At 57.0% G+C, this 17305-nt stretch overlaps 1 protein-coding gene across 1 annotated transcript in view; it reads left to right on the forward strand.

Moving 5' to 3' along the window:
- Positions 1-1153: 1153 nt before the first annotated feature.
- LOC135893077 (killer cell immunoglobulin-like receptor 3DL1) overlaps positions 1154-17305 on the forward strand; it is a 32457-nt gene continuing 16305 nt past the window's right edge. The window contains exons 1-3 of the mRNA XM_065420862.1: positions 1154-1184; positions 2055-2345; positions 3082-3366. Coding sequence (XP_065276934.1) covers positions 1154-1184; positions 2055-2345; positions 3082-3366 — 607 coding nt within the window. The remainder of the gene's footprint in view (positions 1185-2054; positions 2346-3081; positions 3367-17305) is intronic.

Raw genomic sequence — 17305 nt, forward strand, 5'->3', positions numbered from 1 at the left:
GTCAGTCTCAGGCTCCTGATTTCTCATCGACCCTCCCCCTTTTGGTACTGAGAGCTAGCAACCAAAATACCCCCACTGAATGTTAGTAAGGGGATAACAGCCCCCTTACATCAATACACAGACTGGACTCCATCCCAGCCTGGGACCACCCTTCCCCACTTCAAAGTCTTTGTCCTCCAGATGTTCCTCCAGGTGTTGCGTTGTGGGGAAGAGAAGCCCAGGGATTATGTCCCTTCCCCTCTTTTATATTTTTTTCCAGTTTGCTGGAAGGATCTTTGCTGCGACCCGGGGATCAGGCAGTCCCCATTGGTCCAGCAATCTCCATTGTACGCAGTCTCTGGGATAGTGGATTCTTTCCGTGAGGGGTGTGGATGAGCCATGAACACAAGGACGGTGTATGGTGGTGGGGAAAGGGGTTTGAGAGGAGACAGGATTGGAGGGGAGACAGGCTGCAGGGGGTAGATGGGCCGAGGTTGGTGCGGGCTGGGGATTTTGATAGGAGACAGGACGGGGCAGAGAGGACGAAGAAAAATGCTGCTTTTAACCATCTTAATTTAAATGAAACAAGCACAGAAACAGTTTCCTTCCCGTGTCAAAGCTTTCTTTTTAAACTTTCCCTTACTTTTTTTAGCAGTTTTTGTTTAATACAGAACTGTTCTGTATTTGCTTTCCCCCCCCCCAAGTTATCTCTGCTGCCGTCTGATTGCTCACTTCCAGTTCCAAATGAGGGGGTGTGGCTGATTGGTCAGTTCATAACTCTGAGGTTCTACTGTAGTGGTCAGTCGAAAATTGAAGACAAGACCCTTTGGTCTCCTGGCTCCCAGCCCGATGCACCTTCCCCAATGCTGCAGGGTACGCTGAGGATGACGTCTTCCCCCTCCCCACAGAGACATAGACAAGCTGGGAGCTGCATGATGCTTGGCCAGGCTGATGGGCCCAGGGTTTCCTGGGTTTTGCAGGAACCTCTGCTTGCGTTGATCACACTAGATTTCATCTGCAGATTAGGCACAAGGTGTGATGGACGCAGGAAGAGATGAGACATTGTGGACTTCCTGTAGCTGGAGCCACCAGCTGAGTTCCTTATTTGGGGCTCGGTGGAGCTGGGCTCCAGGGTGTTGGTGGCAGTGCTGAGGGGCCCCTCGCTGCCCCCATCATGGCGTTTGCTCTCACCGTTCTCTTCCTTGGTGAGTATTGGATAAAGCCAGGGTGTGTGTCCGTTTGCGGGGGGGGGGGAATCTGAGACCAGGGCGTGTGTCCATGTGGGGGGGAACAGAGACCAGGGCATGTGCCCATTGGTGTGTGTGTGTGTGTGGGGGGGGAATCTAAGACCGGGGTAGGTGCCCATGGGGTGCAGATCTGAGACCAAGTCGTGTGCCCATGAGGGGGGCGGGATGTGAGACCAGGGTGTAGGATCCAGTTACTCTGGGATCTAGTCACTAACGAGCATCTCCTCTCCAGGCTGCTGGCTGGCCGGGCACAGCGGGGTGTGGGGAGGTGAGTATCAGTCTGTGGGGAAGACGAAGAAGGTAACATCAAGCACGGGGGAGGGGATGCATGGGGTGGGGAAAAGAGGAACTGAGCCCTGAACCTTTCCCAAAACTCAACCCAAACTCCCCCTGTGATCTCAGAACCCCCCAGATCCGCCCCCGTCCCCAGATCCACCCCCAACAGCTCCCTCCCCTGCACTTACAGCCCCCCACCCCCCATTCCCAAGGTCTGGGGAAAGGTGGATCTTGGGCGACTCCCACCGGTCACAGACTCTATTTCCAACCCCAGGGCGGGGGGCAGAACTTCAGGGGGCCCACTGGTCAGGCTCCCTGGCTGGCCTGTGATGAGTCCAGGTGGGGGGCAGGTGACCTCTCATGCAGTCGGGTCCTGAACTACGTCTGGGTGAACCCCCTGCCCCCAAGCCCCATGGGCAGCAGTGCCAACCCTGGTAGGGGACTGACTCCTAGAGAGGCCGAATGACGGATGGACTGAATTGGGGCGGGTGGAAGGCGGGGGGCAGGGGGCTGTGTCTCCCCTGTTTAACTCCTGTCTCTTGTTGAAAGCAGGGCGTGAATTTCCCAAACCCACCGTCTGGGTGAGCCCCAGCAGGGTGGTGGCGCTCGGGGGAAGCATCACCATCCGCTGTGAGGGTTTGTACCCGGACATGGAGTTTTTTCTGCGTAAAGCTGGACACCTGAACCTGCAGGCGCAGTCGGTGCCTGATGGGACCGTGGCTGAATTTCCCATCCCCAGTGTCAGCCGGGAAGATGGAGGGAGCTACACCTGCGACTATCGCGCCATAACGGATCAGAATCGCTGGTCGTATCCCAGCGACCCCGTCAGGATCATTGTAGGAGGTGAGGGGCCCGGCTCCCAGCCCCACACCCAGCCAGACCCACAGGGGGTCTCTGCACGATGGGACGCTCAGAGCCAGGCTCTGCCCTGAGCCCTGGGCCCAGCAGAGGGGACGCCCGGCCGGGGAGCGGGGACGGAGTCACTGGGGGGTTCCCCAGCCAGTGGGGAGAAGCAGCCACTGGAGATTTGGGGCAGAGGAAGGAGGGATCCCTGCCCCCAGGGGGAGCTAAGGAGCGGGGGGGCCTTTTCCAGACAACACATCAGTTAGGGGTGATGGGTGGAGCTGAAGGTTATAAACCTCAGTGTATAGTTGAGACTTGCACAGTCGCCTACAAGTCAGTGGTGGTGCTGTGCACAGAACCCAGGAGTCCTGGCCACCATCCTCCCTGCTCTCCCCACTAGACCCCACTCCCACCCTAGAGCCGGGGAGAGAACTCAGGAGTCCTGGCTCCCAGCCCTCCCAGCAGAGAAGCCAGGGAGTGAATGGACCCTGGAGACTGGACTGGCCTGTCACCCGCTAGGGAGCAGAGCTCTGGGCCCCCAGGGGCTGGGGTTGCTCCGTGTCTCATGCTGTTAGCCCAGTGCTCAGAGGAAACTCTGGCCCCTGTGGAAAGGCATCCAGGAGCCCGTTCCCAGGGCCACCGGGTCTGACCCACCCCTGAGGCCGCGTGGTGAGGACGGGCCCCAGGACAGAGTGATGGGGCCTGCGTCTCACGGCCTGTCTGCTTCCCACTGCAGAGCCCAGCTGCCCCAAACCCAACATCGCCCTGAGACCCAGCGGGGGGGTCTCCCTGGGGGGAGCTGTGACCGTCTGGTGTCGGGGGCAGCGCTGGGGCGTGCGATTCGTGCTGAATAAAGAGGGACGCCATTTCCCATCTGTGGATTTGGACGGGTTTGGGGCTGTGTTCCCCATCAGCAACGTGAGCCGGGAGCACAGCGGGAGCTACAGCTGCTCCTATCACAGCCGATCGGAGCCGTTCGCCGTGTCGTACCCCAGCGACCCCGTGGAGCTGGTGGTGAGAGGTGAGGGGCCCAGCTCGGCGTCCCTGTTCCCAGCCCCACCCCCAGCCAGACCCTCACGGGGGCTCGGTGCCAATGGGACGCTCAGAGCCAGGCTCTGCCCTGAGCCCTGACCCAGCAGAGGGGACGCCCGGCCGGGGAGCGGGGACGGAGTCACTGGGGGGTTCCCTATGTGAGGGGAGCAGCAGCAGCTGGAGATTCGGGGCTTGGGGGGGGATTCCTGCCCCCTGGGGCAGCTGCAGAGAAGGGGGCTTTTCCCAGGGGATACTACCCCGGCTTGTTCCCATTCTGGGGACCTAGAGAGGCGTCGGGGTCCATGGGGGGAATCGCTGAGTCTCTGTTTCATCTCCTCCCCCACCCTGACAGACACTGGTTCTATTCCCACAGGGGGAACCGACCCGACCCAGCCTGGAGCCTCAGCTACCACCCGCCCGGGCAGTGTGGGGCCAGGTACAGGGGCCAGGCAGGGGTGGGGGTGGAAGCTGCCATTGAACCAGCCGTGTAAACAGGTCGTGGTGCCCAGGGGTTGGGGCTGGTTGTGCGGGATGGGGACAGTGACTCTGGGTGGGTGAGGTCCAGACATTATGGGGAGGGGCAGCCCCAGACCCCCAGCTCCCCCGATGCCTCCTGCCCTGCAGGTTGCAGCCTGGAATTTGCTGGGGGATGCCAGGGGAGGGGCAGGATCTGGGGGGCTGGGCTGTGAAATTAGGCCCAGCTGGGTGCCAGAGTCCTGGGGCAATAACCCCCTTTCTTGGGCCACATGACATCCCCTGGCAAGAGGAGTGAGCATTACCCAGAATTCCCTCTGTTCTTGCTTCCCCTCCCTGCACTGGGGTCTCAGGGGACTCCCTGACCTTCCCCCCAATGGATGTTCTGCTGCCTCTGGCTGCGCCCTGGTCCCCAGGGCCCTGGGCAGTGTCACGGACTCACAGATCATGCCCACTCTTGGCCCCGTGCGGTCCGTGGGGGGGTGCCCCTTTCAGTGAGACAGCCCTTCTCGGGGATCCACTCTCTCTCGCGGTCAGGCCCCTCCACCTCCTGGATCCGCACCTCTCGGAGCCCTAGCACGTCTCTCTCTCGCCATGGGCCCCCTCAGGGAGTCCACTCGCTCTGGACCCCCCGGGCATCCACCCCCAAAGGGGTTGATGCCACCCTGTTCTCTAGACCGGAGTGACTCTCAGCCAGCATGAAACAGGAGGGTTTATTGAGAGTTGAACACAGCACAGGAAACTCTCAGGGCCTCAGGCCTGGCTTCCCTCAGCCCAGCACATCCCAGTCTCCCTGCATCCAGGTGGGCTCTGCCTGCTCCCCCTCTCCAGCCCAGAGCCCCCCTGCTCCCAGCTGGGCATCTGAGATCACCGGCCCCAAGCCCGACCTCTGTCCATTGTCTTCTCTCCAGGGAAACAGGGTTGTAAACTGGGGCCTCCTCTCCTCGCTTCTGTCCTCTGGCTGGAACCGGCTGGTTAGGTCACTGGGTCCTCACGCTGCAGCCCATTGTCCGCCCACTGGCCAGAACCGGCTGCGTCTCCTCAGCTGGGCTTCTGGGTCACCAGGTCGCCAGGTCACCGGTCGCTGGGGTATCCATCTTCCCGGCCATCGGCTGGGTCCCCAAGTTCCCTCGCTGGTCCTCTGCAAAACAAACTCCCTCTCCCCTCACCTCGTTAAACCAGTAACACCCAGGGAAACTGGGTCCCACCCCCTCCTATCACAGCCGATCGGAGCCGTTCGCCGTGTCGTACCCCAGCGACCCCATGGAGCTGGTGGTGAGAGGTGAGGGGCCCAGCTCGGCGTCCCTGTTCCCAGCCCCACCCCCAGCCAGACCCTCACGGGGGCTCAGTGCCAATGGGATGCTCAGAGCCAGGCTCTGCCCTGAGCCCTGACCCAGCAGAGGGGACGCCCAGCCGGGGAGCGGGGACGGAGTCACTGGGGGGTTCCCTATGTGGGGGGAGCAGCAGCAGCTGGAGATTCGGGGCTGGGGGGGGATTCCTGCCCCCTGGGGCAGCTGCAGAGAAGGGGGCTTTTCCCAGGGGATACTACCCCAGCTTGTTCCCATTCTGGGGACCTAGAGAGGAGTCAGGGTCCATGGGGGGAATCGCTGAGTCTCTGTTTCACCTCCTCCCCCACCCTGACAGACACTGGTTCTATTCCCACAGGGGGAACCGACCCGGCCCAGCCTGGAGCCTCAGCTACCACCCGCCCGGGCAGTGTGGGGCCAGGTACAGGGGCCAGGCAGGGGTGGGGGTGGAAGCTGCCACTGAACCAGCCGTGGAAATAGGTCGTGGTGCCCAGGGGTTGGGGCTGGTTGTGCGGGACGGGGACAGTGACTCTGGGTGGGTGAGGCCCAGACATTATGGGGAGGGGCAGCCCCAGACCCCCAGCTCCCCCGATGCCTCCTGCCCTGCAGGTTGCAGCCTGGAATTTGCTGGGGGATGCCAGGGGAGGGGCAGGATATGTGGGGCTGGGCTGTGAAATTAGGCCCAGCTGGGTGCCAGAGTCCTGGGGCAATAACCCCCCTTCTTGGGCCACATGACATCCCCTGGCAAGAGGAGTGAGCATTACCCAGAATTCCCTCTTTTCTTGCTTCCCCTCCCTGCACTGGGGTCTCAGGGGATCCCCTGACCCTCCACCCAATGGATGTTCTGCTGCCTCCGGCTGCGCCCTGGTCCCCAGGGCCCTGGGCAGTGTCACGGACTCACATATCGTGCCCACTCTTGGCCCCATGCGGTCCGTGGGGGGTCCCCTTTTAGTGAGACAGCCCTTCTCGGGGATCCACTCTCTCTCGCGGTCAGGCCCCTCCACCTCCTGGATCCGCACCTCTCGGAGCCCTAGCACGTCTCTCTCTCGCCATGGGCCCCCTCGGGGAGTCCACTCGCTCTGGACCCCCCGGGCCTCCACCCCCAAAGGGGTTGATGCCACCCTGTTCTCTAGACCGGAGTGACTCTCAGCCAGCATGAAACAGGAGGGTTTATTGAGAGTTGAACACAGCACAGGAAACTCTCAGGACCTCAGTCCTGGCCTCCCTCAGCCCAGCACATCCCAGTCTCTCTGCATCCAGGTGGGCTCTGCCTGCTCCCCCTCTCCAGCCCAGAGCCCCCCTGCTCCCAGCTGGGCATCTGAGATCACCGGCCCCAGGTCCCGCCTCTGTCCATTGTCTTCTCTCCAGGTAAACAGGGTTGTAAACTGGGGCCTCCTCTCCTCGCTTCTGTCCTCTGGCTGGAACCGGCTGGTTAGGTCACTGGGTCCTCACTCTGCAGCCCATTGTCCTCCCACTGGCCAGAACCAGCTGCAACTCCTGAGCTGGGTCACCGGGTCACCAGGTCGCCAGGTCACCGGTCGCTGGGGTATCCATCCTCCAGGCCATCGGCTGGGTCCCCACGTCCTCTCTCCGGTCCTCTGCAAAACACACTCCCTCTCCCTTCACCTCGTTAAACCAGTAACACCCAGGGAAACTGGGTCCCACCCCCTCCGCATGCAAACCATTGAAACCCCACCGAAAACAAGAAAATTCTCCACTTCGTCACAGGCAGCACTCAAGTCTGGGGGGCAGCAGGTGATGTCCCAGCCTCCCCCAGCCCGTACTGCCTGGCTATGTTTGTCAGCAGCTGAGATACCCTGGGGCTGGGCTCACTGCACAGCAGACAGGCTGGGGCAGAGGTACCTGTAGGGATGGACAGAAGGGTCCTGTGGGGACAGGATCTGGGGTGGTTCCCTGTTCTGGGGGGCTAAGACCCTGAGGCTCTGATTGTCCCCATCCCCTGGCCCAGTCCTGGGGTGCCGGGTGTCTCGGGGGCAGTTCGTCCACATGGGAGCCCCCTTCACCGGGGAAGCTGAGGTTCAGCCACCGGGGCAGCAGGACGCAGTCTCCCCTGAGGGGGTCCAGCCCCAGGGAGGCCCCAGAGCCACAGTGTCTGGGAGACCCCCGGCTGGGCCAGACCTGCCGGATGGTGGGGTTGAGGGCTCCACTACTGGGGCAGCGCCTGCTGCTGATTTCCCGGTCCGAGCCGCCGAGTGACTCTTCCCTTCCTCCCGTAGCAGCCCTCCCGGATTTCACCCACGCCAACATCGCCCGCCTGGGGCTGGGTGCTGCAGTCCTGCTCGTCCTGGGGCTGATCCTGGCTGAGGCCTATTACAGCCGCCCAAGGGGGGCACCCTAGGTGAGGTGACCCCCCCTTCTGTGCCCCTGCTCCCCCCAGGGGCTGGGCCCAGGGTGACACCGGCGCCTCTAACGTGCCGTCTCTCTGCATCCCCAGGAGCCTGGATCCGGCTGTGCAGGGAAGAGAATCTCCCAGAGCGATGAGCCGCTGCCTCTTCTGGGGGCTGAGACGCCGGCACAAAACCTCCTGCCCCCAAACACCCCTGCCTCGGAGAATCCCTCCCGCCCGCCCTGCTTACCAGTCGCTGGCCCAGCCGGGCCGGTCTCTACCCACGGTCTCTACCCACGGCTGCCAGAGGCGGGAGGACCCCAAATGCGTCTGCGAGGAGCCCAGAGCACTGGCGGGCTGGGCACTCGATAACAACCCCTTCCGGGCCTGATTCCCAGCACCACCCTCTCCCTTTCCTTAGGGCTGGGCACCCGGCATTTCACAGCCACGGTCACTCCACCCGCCTGCCACTTCGCAGCCAGCTCCTGCCTCGGGTCCCCATCGAGTCTAAACAGGCCGCCCCCAGTTACAGCCTCCCCCTCACACACCCGCATTGTCCCCCGTCCACCCAGGGCCGCACTGGGCAGGGTGCATTTGGCCCTAGCGCTTTCCCAACTGGCGGCTGGGTCGTTAAATCCCCCAGGACCACCAGGGTACATCACCCAGCCCTGAGCCAGCCCCCCACATCCCGCAGAATCCCAGCCCCCATAGCCCCCCGAGACAGAGCCCTCGGCCCCTGTGTGTGTGGGGATGCTGTGTCTGGCCCTGGTGCTTGAATAATGGCACTTACTGCCCCCCAGGTGTCTGTCCCCCTCCTCTCTCTGCAGTGGGGTGCCCCAGCCCCTTTTCTCTTCCCTCTTTCTCCCTAGACTTCCCCCACCCTGTATTTCTATTGTACAAACCCCCAGAGCTTCCTTCTCCCCTGCCCCCAAATCTCCCCACCCCAGGGGGGCTGTGATACCGGAGCCTCCAAATGTCCCCTCGTGGTGGGTTCAGCCGATGAAGGTGAGTGAGAAGTTCAGGCAGCGTCAGGAGAACCTGGATGAATGAACGTTGGGGGGAAAGTTGGCGAGACAGAAAGACGGGATTAGTCCAACCCGAGCGGCCGCCGGACAGAACCCACGGGCCGGGCTGGGGCCTGCCTGGGACACGGGAGAAGTGGGGGAGCAGAAATATAGGACCCAAAATTGGGGTGTTGGAAACGAGGCCTCATTGGTAGATAAAATAGTGCGGGGACGGGCTGTGCGGCCCACCACCCTTTGGGGCCTTAAAGAAAGAGACTCGCTTCACCGTCGTGGCAGCCACCCCTGTCTCCTGGGCCCCCCGGGCCTTCTGGACCCTGCTCTGTGGAGGCGTCCTGAGCAGAGCAGCCGGAGAGAGGGACCCTGATGCCATCACTCCTCCCCCGGCTGAACCCCCGACCCAGGAGGAAATGGGGTCGGATTTTAACAGCAGCCGCGGTGACGCCGGCTCCAGCCCAGCTCCGCTGGCTCCTCTGCCCCCCCAGGACAGTCGCTAGTGTCTCTGGGGCCAGTGGGGAGACGCCCAAACCCGGGGGATTTTCCAGCTAGAGACTCGCTACAGCGAACAGGGCCGGGGCTGGAACAAACCCCTCGTTTCACACGGCGCCTGCCACAGCTCCCCTGGTTCCTGCTCTGCTGGGTCTGTAACAGCCGGTCCCAGGGGTCACTGGGGGGTTTGCCGGGCTGTGGTAGTAAAATGTTATGTTTGTATTTTATATAATTTAAAATAAAAAATAATAATGTAGCCTCGGCCACTGAGAGCTGGGAGTGGCTGTCCCTGCGGATGCTGAGGTAAACGAAGCATCTCGCGGCCCACCGGGGGCTTACCCTCAACAAGCCGCGAACCAAGTTTGGGAACCCCTGATCTAAGCTTATATTGCGGTTTGGTTTTATTTGCTGGGTGATCCGCTTTGGTCTGTTGGCGATCGCTTATCATCACTTAAAATCTGTCTTTTGTAGCTAATAAATTTGTTTTTGTTTTCTTTAAAACTAATTTGTGGAATTTATAACTGGGGGGGGGGCAAAAAGCTGTGCAGATCTTCCTCCCCATTGCGGGAGGGAGCGGATTTCATGCGGTTACGCTGTACAGTTCCCTGTGCAGCACAAGACAGTACAGTTTGGGTTTACACTCCAGGGGGGGGTGCACTTGAGAGCTGAAGGCTTCGCACGCCGAGCTGGTTTCAGTGTCTGTGTCTTTCTGCAGCTGGGGGTGTCCCTACCTGTGTGTGCTGGGGAAGGCTTGAGGGCCTGGCTCAGCAGGACAGTGTAAGGGAGCCCAGGCTGGTGGAACAGGCGGGTTCAGTGGTACCCCAGTACATCGTGTGGCACCACGGGGGAGGGGGGGGGAGCAACCTGCCACAGACCCACTGGGGACACGGAATGGAATTTCTCTTTCTCTGATTTTCTTTTGAACCTGGTTTATTTCATTCACATGCTGAGAAAAGCCCCTTAGACCCAGACGTTACAGTGTAAAGCCGCCATCACTGCTGAGTTATGGTGCAAGCAGCAGCAAAGCCAGGAATTCCCCATCGCCCCCACTCCTCACACAGTGCCACGGCTCCTGTCAAACGTTGGCAGGTTTGCAAGCTGAGCAGGAAGGCTGCAGAGTCAAACCCTCCGGAATCACAGTTAAGGTTTCCCGAACACCCTTAACTCTGCCCCCTTGTGCACATGCATTACGATGCCATCCTTAAATTTTGTGATCACGTACTAATTTTACCTTCATGCGTCGCCAGCCATGTTTGAATCCAGAATGCAATAAAGCAGGGGCAGGGGAATCTGCATGGAAATAGTGCTCAGTCGAAGATTGAAGACCCGACCCTGTGGCCTCCTGGCTTCCAGCTGGTGCACCTTCCCCCAGGCTGCAGGGTACATTGAAAGTGGCTTGTCCTCCCATCCCACAGAGACACAGACAAGCTGGGAGCTGCATGGCTCTTGGCCAGGGTTTCCTGGGTTTGCAGAGACCTCTGCTTATTTTGGCTGCACTACTTTTGGCCGGAACATTAGAGACAAGGTGTGATGAACGCTGGAAGAAATGAGACATTGTTGGCTTCCTGTAGCTGGAGCCACCAGCTGAGTTCCTTATTTGGGGCTTGGCGGAGCTGGGCACCGGGGCGTTAAAGGCAGCGCTGAGGGGCCCCTCACTGCCTCATCATGGCATCTGCTCTCACCGTCCCCCTCCTCGGTGAGTATTGGAGACAGCCAGGGCATGTGCCCATGGGCGGGACCTGAGACCGGGGAGTGTGCCTATGGGGGGCAGGAATGTGAGACGAGGGCGTGTGTCCCTGGGGGTGGGGAGGATATGAGACCAGGGCATGTGTGTGATACCAGGGTGTAGGATCCAGTTGCTCTGGGATCTGGCCCCTAACGAGCCGTCTCCTTTCCATTCTGGTGGCCGCCGGGTGGAGCAGGGTGTCTGGAAGTGAGTATCTGTGGGCCTGGGGAAACTTTAGTGTTAAGGATGGGAGGGGACAAGAGGAGCTGACCCCAAAACTTTCCCCTCAAAACTCAGTTCAACCTCCTAGTATTGACCATGGAGGACTGAGACCAGAACTTGGCGCTCAGGGTTACTCTGGTTTGACCCTGGGGGGCTGAGATCAGAACCCAGCCCACAGGTTTCCCATGGATTCCTACTCCTGGGGCAATTCTGTGCCAAAAAATGAAAAATTCTGCACACAATATTTGAAAATTCTGCATATTTTATTTGTCAAAATACCACAATATAATCCTGCCAGTTTCAATTATTTTGGTTATTTATTTCAAAATATCTGTCAGCGAGTGTGTCTGTAACAATAGAGACCAAAAAAAAAATAAATGCTGATTTTTAAAAAAAAATAGTTTCCTCACTATGCATATTAACACAGAACGTTGAGTAATTCATTTAAATCACACGGCAGAACTGTATTTCCTGCACCTGTGAGAAGCAGTGCAAAGGCTTGGGGGAGTCAGGGGTAACGGGGGAGCTGCGGGAGAGGGAAGGGTCCTGGGAGTGAACCTGGAAGGGGTTGGGCATGGGCGGGAGAAGGTTTTTTGTGGGGGTGGGGGGATTGTTAGGGAGCTGAGAAGCCTCCCCCATGCAGACCCTGGGTGACCTCAAGCCTCCCCCATTCAGTCAGGCACATCAGCCCCTGTCCCCGCAACCCCCATCCCCATGTGTCCCTGCAGCCTCCTCCCCCATCCCCAGACTCAACGCTGTCACCCCACTAGCTCCTGAGCCCCAGTCTGTGACCCCCCAGCAGCCCTGGGTGCCCCACTCTGCCCTAACCTGGCTCTGCGGGCAGGTGCTGTGATGAACTTCTGCTCCTGGGGGAATTCTGCAGCACAGGGCAGGCAGAGATTTTTTTTCCCCACAGAAAATACATTCTGCCCCAGAAGTGCTGCAGTTCCGCCTTTTGACCACCAGGGGCTGCTGTGGCTCAAGAACAGCGAGCTGTGTTCATGCTGCTGGCTGCTGTGGTGTCACAGCGGCCTCTGGTGGGCAGAAGGCAGAACTGCAGCACTTCTTGGGAAAATGTATTTTCTGTGGGGAAAAAATAAAATGATGCGGGACAGATGAATTATGCACATCCTAGGGTTGCCAACCCTCCAGGATCGGTCTGGAGATCTCAGGAATTATAGATTAATCTTTAATTAAAGATTATGTCATGTGATGAAATCTTCAGGAATACAGGGAGCTACAGCTGCCAATATAGCACCATATCAGACCCGCCCATCTGTCAGTCTTTAAGGTGCTACCAGACTCCTTGTTGTTTTTATGATAAATCAGTGCCTCTAAACTGACATTTTCACAGCTCTAGCATGATCTGCTGCACAGATTCTTCACAAGGAATGTCCCTGGCCTTTTAAACTCATATTAACCATGTATTTACTTCATGAAAGTTGGACAAAACATTGTGAAAACTGAAGACATTGGCTCCCCAACCTCTGGGCTGGCAAAAGCTATCCTGACTCACTGGGAAAAAAAAAGCAAGAGAATCTTAGTACAACATATGGTCACTCTACACACTAGTCAGGAGATAAATAGAGCCCTCCACAACTGTAATATGCTTAACAGTAACGGCTAGAGGAAAGGTTTCAGAGTAGCAGCCGTGTTAGTCTGTAACCACAAAAAAAAAAAAAAAAAAAAAAAAAAGAGGAAAGCCCCTCAATATTTTTTGTTTCTCTGATGAAAACTGGCTCCCTCCCTGCCCCAAACCAAAACTGTCATGAATAATTGTCAACCACTTAATTTTCTGGTTTGGGCTCAGATATTGATTTTTTTTTTAAATATTGAAATTGGATTCAGGATTGGTAGCCAGCAGTTTTGGCAAACGAAGTTGTTACATGACGCTCTAAATGGCAACACGGTCCCGCTTTCATGCTTGGCTCACCCCCGGCCTGCTGGTCCCACAGCTGCAGTCGAGGAGGAACTCGGTGGAAAACTGCAGGACCCCAAAATCCGCCTCTTGGGGTGCAGAATGGCAACAGCAGCAGCAAACCCTCAGGTCAGGTCACACGTACCAGGCACCACGGACCATGGTGAAGTTAGCGCAGCATCTGATCTTGGGGACGGGGACCCGCAGCAGCTCCTCCTGCCCCACGCGGCTCCCCCCGGATCGGATGGGTCGCGGCCCCCGGGGGAGAGACGCTCCCCAGCCCCCCGCAGCTGTGTGCACGTGATACAAACCAGCCCCTGCTGCTGGGCTGGCACCCGGGTGAGTGAGTCACTTTCACTTCCTCCCACTCAGCCAGCCCGAGCAGCACCTCCCCCACCAACTCTGCTGGAGCGGGGGGGGAGAGGGGGTGCTTTGCAGGGGAGTGTGTGTTCTGCAGGGTGGAGGGGTAGGGGGGGTGCTCCATGGGGGGGAGGGAGGTGTTCCACCAGGGGGAATGAGGGGGTGCTCTGCGGGGACGGGGGGTGCTCTGTGTGTGTGAGAAGAATGCACCTTATGGGGGGGCAACAAAGGATACCGCCAGAGCCGCCAGCTGCCTCACCTCACGCCGGGGAGAGTCTCACACCGAGGTGAGTCCTGCCCCAGAGCCCCCAGCAGCCAGTTCCCACCCTCGGAATGTGCCGCCCACGCCGCACCCGGCTCCTGCTAGGACCCAGCCCGGCTCCCTGCTCCCTGCCTGTCCGGGCAGAGGGGTTCTGGCCTAGCGCCTTATACGCTCTAACTCCAGATCCTGGTGCTCCATGAATGTAAATCGTTGCCCAGGAAGTGGGTTGAATTCAGCCAATGGTAGTTACTGTTCAGGTGAGCTCAGCAATAGTTCCCAGTGTGACCCTACCCAGCAGTTCCTGCTACACCAGCGAACTCTGATTCACTTGTGATCATTCCCCACTGAACTGGTTTCTCCTTCCCCAGCTGATGGAGATAAAACGCAATTGGCCTCTAGGTCCCCTCGGCCTCTCCTTGCCCTGCCCCAGCCACCCCTCCACGGGCTCCTTGCAGATGGATCCGTGCCATTACCTTGCTGAGGAGTGGGGGGCCCTGTGTCTCTTGTGTCACTAGCCCAGCTCTCTCTTGGATTTTGGGGAAAAGCATCCAGGAGACTCTTTCCTTGCAGGCCCCTGTATCGGCCTTGTCACTGGGGCCGTGCGGCCGGGATGAAGCGCAGTGACTGTGCTGGCCCCGTTATGCTGGGCTCTGTTATGCTTATAAGAAGCACACGGGATTTTTTTCAGGGGAAAAGGCAATATGTTGCATTTATTGAAGATAGAACAATTAGCATATGCATCCAATCACACACACACACACACACACACACACACACTCTCTCTCTCTGTCCCCCCAGTCGATGTTACAGTTACCAGTCCAGAGTCCGGATCAATCTAGTGGCCAGCTAGATTGATCACGGGTAGGGAGGAGCTGGGTTCTGTCGGTCGCAACACGATGCTTCGGGGAAGTCTTGGCAGGACGAACCCAAAGTTTTAGGGGAAGGCCCCCTGTTTATAGAGTGATTTTTTTTTATTGGGATCAATAAGTTTTGCACTGTCATTCTGTAATCAATTGTTGTTTGACGAGTGCTTGCTTTCTTAAATTGTCCTTCTCATCCTTGATCTTGTTTTTTTATTAATTTTTTTAGGGAGTTACCCCAGGCTGGTTTTAATCACAACTATTTTGTCCCCATTGATAGGTGCCTGTCTTATTTTTAGAGTCATCAATTTGCCTTCCTCGGATATTTTAATAGGGGGGTGTTGCAGCGTCTGTCTCCAGTTCCTCCCTAGACCATCTGGTTCAGCAATGGCCTTCACACTTATCTCTTAACACACTCGTTCCTCATTCACACACAAAACAGAATGAATGTACACAGAACATTTTAAACCAAAACATCAAATTGCAATGTTACTGCCTTAAAATCAGTCCAAACACAAACACAAAATCTGGCTGATGCATCTCTACCAATGTCTGCTAGGCCATTCCTTTCTGCTACTCAAAAAGAATGGCTAGCAAAATATAATCAAATCATACATCAATACATTTAATACATGCTACATTCTTAATTTATGATTCTTTATCCTTCATTCTAAATTATACAAAATGCAAACAATAAATCCTACTACACGATGGGGCGGCCATGTTAACTGAGGGCAACCAGGGGTCCCTTCCCTACAATGGGGAGGTTGGGGGCGTGAGGGGACGGGGAGGGGGGAGAACAGGGGATGGGACATGGGGCATGAGGGGGTGAAGGGACACGGGATGGGGCAGAACTAGGAGGGCGGAGAGCTGAAGGGGGGGATGTGAGGGAACTACAGGCTGTGGGGACAGAACAGGGGGACAGCCAGGGACATGGGACGGGGGTGGGGTTGGGGAGACGTGATTGGGGGAAGGGACACAGGAAAGGTGGCAGATCAGGGGGCTGAGGGGCCCAATCTGTGAATGTCGGGGGGGGGGACGTGAAGGGCAAATCAGCTGGGGAGCCGGAGCTGAGGTATCTGCCGGGGGGGGGGGGCAGTTTCTCTTGAGCTCTGTCCCTGTGATCTTGCCCCCTCCCCTTTCTGGGGGGCTGGTCGGCTCCCCCCCCGCCCCTTTCACAACATCCTGAGGTTGGAGTGGGAAACTTGGCTCAGCCGTCAACCCCTGTGAGCTCTGCCCCAGGCCCTGAGCTGCGCAGACCCACTGCCCCGGGGATGGGCTGGGGAAGGGGACATGGGGCCTGTGACGGGTTCGGTCACAGAGACCCCTTTGGGACTGTCTGTGACGGGTTGGATCACAGAAACCCTCTTGGGAGCTGCCACCTGATGTGCCAAGACTACTTTTATTCCTGTTTTCCCTGCCAGGTCAGGACTCCAGCACCCTGTCTTGCCAGGCCAGACACTCCCGTCTGCTCCAACACAGACCCAGGGTCTGAATCACTTGTCCCAGAGCTGCAAGTTTACCTGAAAACAGCTCACAGAAGTGTGCTTGTCTCTAGCACTCAGATGCTCAACTCCCAATGGGGTCTAAACCCAAATAAATCCGTTTTACCCTGCATAAAGCGTATGCAGGGCAAACTCATAAATTGTTCGCCCTCTATAACACTGATAGAGAGATATGCACAGTTGTTTGCTCCCCCAGGTATTAATACATACTTTGAGTTAATTAATAAGGAAAAAGTGATTTTATTAAATGCAGAGAATAGGATTTAAGTGGTTCCAGGTAGTAACAGACAGAACAAAGTAAGTCACCAAGCAAAATAAAATAAAATGCGCAAATCTATGTCTAATCAAACTAAATATAGATAAGATCCTCACCAGTTCCAGAATGCTCCCTTTTACAGGCTAATCTCCTTTTAGCCTGGGTCCAGCAATCACTCACACCCCCTGCAGTTACTGTCCTTTGTTCCAGTTTCCTTCAAGTATCCTGGGAGGGTGGAGAGGCTCCTTCTTTAGCCAGCTGAAGACAAAATGGAGGGGTCTCCCACAGGTTTAAATAGACTTTCTCTTGTAGAGAAATAGACTCTTGTAAGACTTTCTCTTTTCCCTCACTCCTATGCAAAGTCCAGCTCCAAGATGGAGTTCTGGAGTCACCTGGGCAAGTCACATGTCCCTGCATGACTCAGTCTTTACAGGCCGAAGCCATTGTCCACATGGTATCTTGTATGTCTCCAGGAAGACTTCTTATGTGGATTGGAGCATTCCAAGATGCATTGTTCCCCAAGTGCTTCCTGATCAGGTACTTAACCTGGCAAATTCCTTCCTAAAGAAACTGACCAAATGCCTCCCAAAGCTTACTCAGAAACCAAGCAAGTATACAGCCCATATTCTTAACCTCAAGTAGAAAATGATATATGTGTACAGATAGGATGAATAGATATAGTAGACCATAACCTTTACGGAGATATAGTACATGGCACAGGCAGCACAAAACATATTCCAGTTATGTCGTACATACATTTATAAGCCCCCCCCCCATAAAGCCTTATGGGGTACACCATCACACTGTCACCTGACGTGCTGAAATTACCTTTGAGCCCGTTTTCCCTGCCAGCTTGGGACTTCAGAACCCTGCCTTGTTGAGCCAGACACGCTATGTCTGCTCCAACACAGACCCAGGTCTGGTCCACTCCCCCAAAGCTGCAGACTTTAACCAAAAACTGCTCAGCAGGTCACCTATCTCCAGCACCCAGACACCCAGCTCCCAATGGGATCCAAACCCCAAATAAATTCATCTTACTCTGTATAAAGCTTATACGGGGTAAACTCATAAATTGTCCACCGTCTATAACACTGATGGAGAGATATGCACAGCTGTTTGCTCCCCCAGGTATTAATCACTTATTCTGGGCCAATTAATAAACAAAAGTGATTTTATTATG

Source organism: Emys orbicularis, chromosome 21 (genome assembly GCF_028017835.1).
Source record: "Emys orbicularis isolate rEmyOrb1 chromosome 21, rEmyOrb1.hap1, whole genome shotgun sequence".
Taxonomy (NCBI): Eukaryota; Metazoa; Chordata; order Testudines; family Emydidae; genus Emys; species Emys orbicularis.